An 11,421-nucleotide genomic window follows, 5' to 3' on the forward strand; every position below is an offset into this window, starting at 1 on the left:
TTCGAGGTGGTCCACCTGTACATTTTCGTGGTGAAACTCGTATTTTCTCACCCTGGATGGATTTCAGGCCATTCCAAAATAATGGGTGTAATCAGAACAGCATTAGAGGAATGATAACCACCCCACGGTGGTTACCCATACCTCGATCAATGTTCTGTGGGTTTCATCCATCGTTCTACCTGTCTGCAGGTGCAGATCGACACTAGCCTTCACCAGCAAGATATACTCTTCATTCAACACAAAATAGCTTGGCATTGCAGGTGTGAGCATACTTTTGAAGTCATGTGGTTTATTGTCCCGCCAGGTGTTTTTGCTTGATTCTCGGTTGATTGCAGCTCCTGCAGGTGGTCTTGTAGTGGATAATTTTGCCTTGTGATGTTGGATCTTACAGACTAGCCTCATGAGCAGCTCTTTTGTTCTTTACATATGATTGAATGACAGGATCATTATGATCAAACCTATCTTGGTGTTTGCACTTTGCAAAGCCTATTGTGTTTCCATCAATTTGAAACACAGGTTTACAGAGTGCCTGTCATCAAACACTTTTACTCCTTTCTGCTGTTTCCATTGACTGGAGCTTCTCTTTTGAGTTTTCTTTGGATTCCCTCTTTCGGGTTCTTCCCCTTCATTCCGTACACATTCTTTCATGTTGAGGTGATTCGTGCTCTTCCAAGATTATGTGGTTGGACAACCAGTGATAGGATCTAATCACGCGAAGGTCGAGTGCAGCAATCAGCAACACACGTACCGTGGGTCGTTTTCTCATCCTGGCGATCTCTTTCGTGGGTGACATCATCTATTTTGATGCCAATATTGTGAACGTGGGTGCTGCCACATGCTCGTGTATTTGTTAGTTTGATGAAAATGAGTACTGGAAATGACGAGTTTGTGTTGAGCACATTTGGAGAGCAATAACAAGCCAGGCTCTTTGATATTACAAACATTATTGCGTTCAGTTACATGACTCCATTTGTCGGAGTCATGTCCGTCATGTGCATCGAAGTCTCCAATAATCAACTCAGTTTCTGTGTCTGAAGTATTGAGAAACGGGTTGTCAAGGTGTGAGAATGTTTCTGTTTTTATAATCAGTAGTCATTTGTGGGAACTCATGTACTGCTTGGGGTGGCATATCTCTTTTGCTTGAGTGGCACACTCGTGATCATGAGCTTATTATTGATGGCTTTAGTGTGGTCTTTACCCCCCGTTTACCTCCACCACCAAAGGTGGATGGAAGTTATGTTTTCACCCCCTGTCTGTCTGTTTGTCTATCTGGTTGTTTATCTGTGAGCAAGATATCCCAAAATGTTATCGACAGATTCGGATGAAACTTGGTAAATGTGTTTGGTAGGTGACAAGAGCAAGCCGATTAAATTTTTGGTTCAGGTCTGGAATGCAGATATCCAGCTTATGGGATACAAAGCGTAAACTATTCAGCCTGGTGGAGGTATGCACTCTAACAAATGCTATTCCTGTTCCTCATTGAGATTGCTAACTACAAAACCAATCCTTGATTCTCTTAGATTTTACAGGTTTTCTACTCCAGAAGGTGAGGTTAGCACCGTTTTTCACGTACCCCTGGACAGTGAACCTTTTCTCACCGAGGGCTATCTCGATCTTGTATCTCAGAAGCTATCTTACTCTCCTCTCTGTTATGTTCTTTCTCAAGTTTGTTGCGATTCAGTTTTTGGGGTCAATAAATGTTTGTATTTTCCATGAGGCAATCTATAGTGATTGTAGGTTTTTCTTCCCACTGAAAGGATTGCCTGCTAGCTGTGGAACACCGACAGCAATGGAGGTAGTAGGTAATTTTTCAGCCACCTTTTCTTGTCTCTTCTGCTGAGTTAAGTGAGTAATGCTACCGTGAAAATGGTTGCTTGGTTATCAAAGATGTTGCTCCCTTCATTCGGTAATGACCATAGTCTGACAACACCAATGTGCGGGTTCACGGATAGGTCGGTTTATAAAACCTGCCGCTTCACTTTTCGTCCAACATGATAGCTCTTGATCAATGATAATACGGCACTTTCAAAATGACATAATCCGCCCCAAAATGCTCGCAGCGTATACACAGAAACCTCGGAAAACGTTGGTGTACAGGGCATCATAAAGTATACTGTGTGTTGGAGTTGAGGATTGTTACTTAAAATGGCTCACAAAGCTTCTGCAAGAATCTGAAAATACTTGGAAAACTGCCTGAGAGAGGAGCTGTGCCTCTGCACAATGGAAGAGTTGGAGAACTTTCTCAGCTCGCCAAATGGGCACCTGCTCATACTGCAAACTTCCAGCCATGTGAACCGGTGTAAGGCCCGAGTGGACGGGCGTGTGCTGCATAAACCCCCCAATGGATCGTTACCAACGAATGGACTGTTTATCTGGATTAGGTGAACACTGATAGGAAGGACAAACCTGGTACATTTGAAAGTGCAGGATAAGTTTTAAATGATGATATTTACTGTTGATCATGTCGGGAGGGGGTAGGAACTACGGGAGCTGTGAGGGCCATTATGAATACATTGTTCGTTTGGTTCTGGGGCCTCGAGAGAAATTCTATTAGATTTTTGCATCTGTTGCTAAAAGGTGTGTGTGTGTGTGTGTGTGTGTGTGTGTGTGTGTGTGTGTGTGTGTGTGTGTGTGTGTGTGTGTGTGTGTGTGTGTGTGTGTGTGCGTGCGTGCGTGCGTGCGTGCGTGCGTGCATGCGTGCGTGTGTACGTGCGTGCGCGTGATATATATTCACAACAGCTGCTAATTGTATAACCAGGAAATGATAGGAAATCAATACCTCTCAGTCTCATCCACGGATATTTCTCGTATTTCCTTTCTGTCCATGAGTTTGATTTTCATAATGCCTGGTATTGGCTTAGTGGTTCGGGTGGTGGGCTTGGGATCCTGGAATCCTGAGTTCAAATCCCACTCGGCTGTTGCATTAATACCAGGTGGGGTTGACTCTGCCGTCATCCTTCCGAGGTCTGCAAAATGAGTACCAGCTTGCTGGGATGATTGAGCCATTCGAGTATCTTGCATCGGAGTGGCGGCCTGTCCAGGATTGTGCCCAATAATAACCCAGGAGACTGCTCCGGCAGCACCGACGGTCTGTGCAGAGTATGGTCCTGATGGATGGATGGATTTTCGTTCAGGAACAGAACAAATATGGTTAACCATTTTGGAATTGCCACTCTTTTGTCAAAATGCTGAAAATCATGTTTAAGACTCTTTGAATCGCAGATTTCTCGCGAGCAACGGCAGGTTAAAAGTGCCCGGAGAGTAGAATCGAGTCAATGTAAACACACACACACACACACACACACACACACACACACACACACACACACACACACACACACACACACACACACACACACACACACACACACACACACACACACACACAGACACTGCGTTCACGAAAGGCTTTGTTTAGCATTCATACAACATTTTGAAAGTCCTGCATAATGATGAAAATGCATGACTCCACTCTTCTTGAAAGGATAAAAGTGATTTTGGGTTGCACTGATCCAAAACCATTCTCTCATCCAACCCTCCTTGTTCCAGTGGCAAAGAGATCATTGGGTAGAGAGTTGGATGCACCCATTTTCTGACCATTCATAGAGTAACTTTCCAAGTGTTCTACAGGTATGAAACCTCACCTGCTTTATCGAAAGGTTTTCTTCCTTAGCATTTGTTTTGTAGTTGTCGAATAGCCTGAGTAGGCACAAACATAGACTTGGCGAAATGAGTAGGACATTAAGCTTCTGCCTTTTTTTTTCCTCGGTTTCTGAAGACCTGCCAACATTATATTGAGCACAGGAGCTCAAGATCAATAGTTTTTCGTGGATATACAAAGCCCTAAGGGATGTGGTGGCGTACAAAGCGCCATGAAGGAGGTTCGGCTTCGGCCGACCCCTTAAGCCGAAGGTGGGGTGCACTGAGCTGGTTGGTGGAGTAACGCATTGATGTGAGAGGAGGAGTTCAGTTGGCATGAGGTAAGCAGTGGACAATGACAGTTGGTCGAGAGGAGGGTCAGAGAGTGATGCGAGTTGCAGATAGTCGAGCTGTGTCCTAAGCCACTGGTGCCATTTTGAGTCTCCGCATGAGACACTAGCCCTGTTTAGACACGGTCTCTGACAAGACTGCGCGGCACATGAGATCTCTCCGGCCTGGGTGCATGAGGAGATGCCATTTTCCTGCCAGGGTGGCATTTTTGTTTTTTTATTTATTTCTCCTCCGGGCTTTGATGTCTTTCTTTGCTCTGATCCTTCGTGTGTGTGTGTGTGTGTGTGTGTGTGTGTGTGTGTGTGTGTGTGTGTGTGTGTGTGTGTGTGTGTGTGTGTGTGTGTGTGTGTGTGTGTGTGTGTGTGTGTGTGTGTGTGTGTGTGTGTGTGTGTGTGTCAGTGTTAGTTATTATTGAATGCTTGGGCCAATTTATGAGACAGCTTTTTTGCTCTGTCCTCTTGGTGGGAGAAATCTCACCAGCAGAGGAAGAATCCATTTGTTCGCACAATAACTCGGCGGTCACGTGACCGTTCCCATGACTGGTTCCAATTGAGCCTATGAGGCTGGTCAGTTTTTCTAGAGGCGAAATCGCCTGGTGTGTCCGTGGTCCATTAAGACCCGAACACGTTACAATATGTAAAGAACTCGTAATAAAGCACACCACATTGATTTTATTTCATGAAATACGACAAATGTAGTCAGTGTCACACGACAAATTCTAGATCAAATAATGTTCTCAATACTGCACTCAAACTGGAGAGTTCATCGAACACCTCACCCCCGTGCTGTCTTGAGAAACAAGGACATGGGCGGGGTGTGCATGTGGCAAATTTCATTGGTCAGGATGATCTAAAACGCTGTAATATTTTGCTCATAACGTCTCTCACCTTCCTCAAAGAGAGTGAGTGTACATTACATAGAGTACACGTATACTTATATATACACACACACATGAACATATTCATACACATACACTGCCTGCATTTGTCAATAAAATGGAAAAGTAAAAAGGATGTTACTCTCAAAAAAACAGGTGAAGTGAATGATTTGAGGTGCTTTGGAATCAATGAGTTTTTACTCGTCAACATTTATACCACTGGGGAACTTTGTTTTAACTTTCTGAATCCAAAAAGATGAATGTTGTCAGGATTGTGTTGTGCGATTGATGCTGCCAAGCGCAATGTTTTTCTTCATAATTCACTTGAAATGAAATAAAGATTTTAAATGTCGTACAAAAGAATTCCAGAAGTTTACCACCATCGATACAGCATCTTTTACACCACCTTATTTAGCACGTTACATTCGGTTTTTTTTTTTGTGCCTGTTGTTTGTGTCCTTCATGACATCCCTAAAACCAGTAAGTTTCCTGTTTGGAATGATTTTCAATTTTGTTTGACTGCCAGACGGGCAGAATTGAACTAATTGCTTAACCCGTTTTTTTTTACTTTGTGTGTGTGGGAAATAAAACGTATGACATTAACATAAATAAATAGTTTCATCATGCATTGAACACACCTTGGCAATAGGTAGTGGAGCACCCTAAGTTTGTCATGTGATGAGTGCTTATCCATCCATCCATTGGGACCAAACTCTCTGCAGAGCGTCGATGTTGCCGAAGCAGTCTCCTTGGCTTTTGGGCACAATCCTGGATGGGTCGCCACTCCGACACAGGATACCAGCATGCTGGCACTCATTTTGCTGACCTCAGAAGGAGGACAGACAGAGTCAACCCCACCGGGTATTACAGCCAAATGGGATTCGAACTCAGGATTCGAGGATCCCAAGCCCACCACCCGAACCATTAAGCCAACACCAGGCATACGAGTGCTTATGAGCATCCGAAGTTTGTTAAACTTCTTAGTGAAAAAGAGAATTCGATAAAAGAGACTAGGAGGATTAAAAGAATGAAGATTACTTGTGAGACGAGAGTGTGGAAGAGAAACAAAAATTGGGTCGGAAGAACAGCTTGTTGTAACACAAGCAGCCGATGATGGAAGGATGACATTCAGATCGAGGAGATCTAGAGTAAGATGGTAAAAACGATTTATAAGAAGCACGCAGGCCTGAAACAAATCTCCACTGGGGACAAACAGCTTTTTCTGGATCGGTATCGGTCAGTGCGTTTGATTCGACCAATTCTAACTCGGACAAGTGAACGGCGAAGTGCTCCAGTCCATATAAGAGAAGCATATTCTGTTTAAGTAGAAATGGATTTGTTGTAAATACAAATCATTTAACGCATGGTTTTTGTTGCGTAAAATTGTACAACTAACTGTTGTGCCAAATGGGTTTTACAGATTCTGTACTCGGATGTTCTGGCATTATTGCAAAACCGAGAAGGAAAATTGCACTTCCCTTATTGCCTTGTCTGTCTAGATGCAAACATGGAATAAGGATTTGTTTTTCAGCATTCTCGTCCCGATCAATCTTCATTTATCTCTGTTTATATCTGAATGTGCCACTCCAGGAGATAGCCAGGCTCACCATCCGGAGCGTGTCAAGTCCTTCATACTATACACCTCCCTGGAAGTGTTCCGTTCCTCCCACGTCTTGCGTGACCACTTTCTCTCGCTTGCACGCATCGTCGGCGTGTTTTCGGTCTCCGTACGCAGTTCAAGTCTCGCTTCATTCACTAATCCTACTCGGGCAGCTTGAGCGATTATGTCCAAGATCTTTTGGGTCAAAGATCATTCTGTTCCAGAAATCCACATTCCTCCGAGCCGGGAAATTGGGGAGGCGCCGGCGTCGGTCTCCGACGGTCTGAACGGGAATTCAAAACCTATTTCCCTTTGGACACCTGCACGGTGTCAGGCACACTCTAGCGTCAGTGTCACTGTTTGTCATAATACCGGTTGGAAATTTTTGGGTGGGAAGACCTCAAGTCTGTAAACTTATGGTCTTCCATGACTTTAGCTGAGGTTTGTCCTGCACATCGACCCCCACTTTCTTTCACAATTTGCCGTTTCTTCAAATCGCATCGCAGGAGACCGTACAGGCTTTGATCACCTGGTTTCTGTACAATATTGCCACCACTTATGGCCGTGCTCGGCGCAGTATGGATGTTCCTGTCACGAATGGGTTTATCATGGAGGACCGTAAGGTCAAGATAGGCCGGATTGCAGGTCCTGCCTCTGCTCACGAAAGAGGAATTGCCAGGCGTCTAACTGTTTAAAACACGGCGCTAGTCGAACATTAATTGTTCCCTCGTCTTGCTGCCCCGGAGTCTGCTTTTGTCCCTGTGGATGTCTGCAGCCACTTTAAAACTTTAGCATTGTCTGCCGGGGAAGCACAGTGTTTATTTAGGGTGTGCGCTTTTGAAAACTCTGGGTTCGATATGTTGGTTGGTATGAACCAGTCATATATCGGTATTAACGTAATTTTGTTCCTTAATGTTGGTAAATCAATCTTATGTCCTTTTTCATTATCATCATTACACAGATTGAAAAATGTGTCGACATGCATTCAATTTGGTGATTATTACTGCTCAACATGTAATCTCACTTTTTAATACAAACACCATTTTGGGATAACCTCTTTATTCACCTCTCTGTGATATTCAAGGTTATTGATCGTTGTTTCGAGGAGCTTTCCCTTCCCTGCAAGTTGTTTGGTCTTGCATTGCCTAATAAGATCTTTGTTGTCTAATCAAACTCGAGCAATGCGGTGAATGGAAACCTTCGTTCTTACAATGTCCCAACAAGTTTCAATTTACTAGTTTCCCACACTCCCTCACCAACATCCCCCTCTCTCCGATACCATCTCCCTCTTCGTCCGCCCACTCAACTTCCCAGGACGGTGGTCTTCTCCTCCGCACGTTCCCCCAACGATACCAATGCCCGTGACCTTGTACATTTGTGTATCTTCATTTGTATTGTACGTTGTAACAAAATACAGTTGGCCGATACGGTCCACGTACCGAGCATGTCGAGTTCCGGATTATGAATTCCGTGAATCCTTCCAGGGTTATGAACCCCGGTAAAGTCTGGCCCTGATCGGTCTCGGGTTAAGATTTACCTCGTTTTTAATGTCCAGAATGACACATGCAAACAACAAAATAAATAAAGAGACGAACAGGAGTTCTATTTCATCCAGGGCAGTTGGCTTACATTTCATGGGTGATGCAAAATTGTACGCTGTTGGAGGTAAATTGGTGCATGTAGGCGTATCTCCCTTTGGCGGTGTCACTCCCGTAGAATGGCAGCTCGAGCAAGTTACAGCAAAGAAGGCACATCATTGTTGTAAACCTAATAATATATTTGATGTTCGATAATATGCAGGGAAAAAAAAAGTGTTCACTTCTCCTTCTGTGTTTCCTTCCTTCCAGTTGACATGGAGCACTTGCGAGATGTGAAGGCGGACAGGCCACTGCGATTCTGCCAAGAGAACGGTTTAGCACATTACTGCACTTCAGCGAAGACTGGAGAGTCGGTCTGTATTGTGTGGAGAGTCGGTCTGTGTTGTGCTACGGACACATTTTGAACGGAACTGTCAGATGAAGCAATTTGTTTGTTGTCCTGGAGCCAATGCAGAACTCATCACGACGTATATCATTAACTTGGGACAATTTATTAACACAATTAGGATACTCACAATATGTGAGAGTGGGCTCGCAGGATGGCCTAGAAGTACGCACACTAGCATCAAAGCCATCTATCCTGGGTTCAAATCCCGTCCCAGCTTAATAGACTGTCATGGTGGTGTTTCGCAGGCAGGGTGATTCATCAATGTATGTGTGTGCCGCCCCTCGGATGGACGTTAAATGAGTCCCATCTGCTAGCATTAGTTGGTGGACGTTCAAGATCCCTTGGGGTCCATCGCAAAGAGTAAGCGAGGTAATCGCAAACACCCTGAACAAATTAGAAATTCCTCACCTAACCTGAGTCGAATGTCAGGCCTGGCCAGCCAGTTCGTGAAAGACTTGAGCCAAGCTTCTCCCAGCCAACCCCACCTGAACGTGGGAATAATTTTGGCCATTAAATAATAATGAGAAGCCGAAGAAGACAATCACTCGAGATTGGTAATTCCACGGAATTTTCGCGGGACATATCTCGCAAGATTGTGAATCGGACATTTTGACTGTGACTTCAGTCCCATCATATGTTGCCATGACTTTGATGGAGACCATTAATGTCTCAGAGATGGCACGGCTTGACCACCAGGGACCGAGAGATGGTGTGACAAGCAAACGGGGAACGCAATCATCAAAGATTAGTTTTCATCTCATCAAGCAACATGAGGGAGCTCATGCAGGTAGTGGACAAAAAAATGGAAACATCAATGTAAAGTCACTTAATAGGGCGTTGTGCCACCAAGTGCAGCCAGTATGGCCTGTGTGCGCCTTGGCATCCAGTCAAAGTGTCTGGAATTCTGGAGGAGAGATGCGGCACCATTCTTCCACGAGAAAGTCAATCAACTCACACCTGTTTGATGGAGTTTGAAAACGCTGTCTCAGGCGTCGTTCCAGAATATCCCATAAATCCTCGATTTGGTTCAGATCTGGTGACTGAGAAGGCCATGACATATGGATAACATTAGTGTCATGCTCATCAAACCATTGTGTGACCACACATGCTCAGTGGATGGGGCATTGCGGGGGGGGGGGGGTCCTCTTGCAGCCATAATTATAGGCAACCAGTTCTGTGCAGCATTTTTATATATGACCCAAAGCATACTGGGATGTTATTTGCTTAATTAACATGTGGGTCACATCTGTGTGGGAACCGTTGCTTGGTGTCCATTTACTCAGGTGTTTCCATTTTCCTGTCCACAACCTGCAGCTTGACAATCCTAAATTCCCATGACATTTAACTGTCCTTTGAATAATATTGTAGTAGTTACATTTCACACTATGCGGAATATTTGCGGGTACATGTGAGTCGCGAAATAATGTGAATGTCTCACTCATTTGGACAGATTTATGAATCACAACCAACAAAACATGTTGTAACCTACCTGTATTTGCAAAAGTTGTGATGAGTCACAGGTGATTGTTCTTAGCCCCACAAAACATGCACAGTGGCCTGCAAAAGTATTCACCCCCTTTGTGCCACATTTAGATAAAATGCCACATTTAGATGAATTACAAATGATGTAGAAAGAATTTTCTCAAAAAATTTTTTTTATTCATTCCTGGAGAGATCAAGCGAAACGCTGTTTTGGTTGAAGGAAGTTACATGTCAAAGATACCTGTAAAAATCATGTACAAATCAAAATTCACTGGTTGTAAAAGTATTCATCCCCTGAGGTCAGTACTTGGTGAAAGCACCTTTTACAGCATTGACTGCTACAAGTCTTTTTGGTTAGATCTCAACCAGGTTTTCACAGTGAGATGGTGAAATTTTTACCCATTCTTCACGTGAAAATTGCTCCAGTTCTGCCAAGTTTGAAGGGGATCGTCGATGAAATGCAATTGTCAAGTCTCGCCATGAATGTTCAATTGGGTTCAAGTCAGGACTTTGACTGGGCCACTCAAGAACATTTATTTTCTTCTTATTCAGCCAATCCAGTGTGGCTTGCTTTGTGCTTCGGATCATTGTCCTGCTGAAATGTGAATCTCGTACCCATTTTCACATTCATGGCCGACTCGAGCAGGTTTTCATCAAGGATTCTCATGTGCTCTGCACTGTCCATTGTCTCTTCTATCATGACAAGCTTGCCAGTCCCGGTTGAAGAAAAGCAGCCCCATAACACGATTCTGCTACCACCATGCTTGACAGCAGGGATGGTATTGACTGGGTGATGTGCAGTGTTAGGCTTGTGCCCGATGTAATGCTTTGAACTTAGACCAAAAAGTTCAATTTTGGTCTAGTCTGATCAAAAAAAAAATTCTCCACATGCCTGCAGATAAGATACTTTTTCACAAACTCCATACGAGCTTTTAGATGCATCTTTTTCAGACATGTCTTCTTTCTTGCCACCTGTCCATGGAGGCCAGCTTTGTGAAGGGAACGGGATATTGTTGATTGATGAACACTGACCCCATCTCAGACATGGAGCCTTGTACATATTTCAAAGTCATTGTTGGATTTTCAGTGACATCCCAAACCAGTTTCCTACTTGCCCTGCTGCTGAGTTTGGATGGGCGGCTTGATCTGATCTGGGTAGCGTCTGAGTGGTATGATAAATCTTTCACTTATCAATGATGGATTTCATCATACTCAAAGGGATGAGTGACTTTGAAATCTTATAACCCTCTCCTGAACAGTGCTTCTCCACTATTTTATGTTTGCTTCTTTGGAAAGCTCCTTGGTCTTCATGTTTGCCTTGTTGGTTGACCAAGTGAGTTGCACCTTAAAACTCCATTGATAAGTGGGGGAGATTAATTTTTAAGTTGAACCACTGATTACATACAGGTGAAACCTATCACACTTACTTTGTAACCTTTCAAACAAATAATTTGCTCCTGAAGTGATTTAGGGTTAATTAGGGAAA

At 43.9% G+C, this 11,421-nt stretch overlaps 1 protein-coding gene across 1 annotated transcript in view; it reads left to right on the forward strand.

Annotated features, from left to right (window-relative positions):
- The window catches only part of RAB28 (RAB28, member RAS oncogene family), an 85,684-nt gene that overhangs the window by 73,603 nt on the left and 660 nt on the right, over positions 1-11,421 (forward strand). Inside the window, exon 5 of the mRNA XM_085872193.1 lies at positions 8,315-8,418. Within this exon, the coding sequence (XP_085728319.1) occupies positions 8,315-8,418 (104 nt within the window). The remainder of the gene's footprint in view (positions 1-8,314; positions 8,419-11,421) is intronic.

This window comes from Eptatretus burgeri, chromosome 1 (genome assembly GCF_056783735.1).
Source record: "Eptatretus burgeri isolate ZD-2024b chromosome 1, Ebu_testis_v1, whole genome shotgun sequence".
NCBI lineage: Eukaryota > Metazoa > Chordata > Myxini > Myxiniformes > Myxinidae > Eptatretus > Eptatretus burgeri.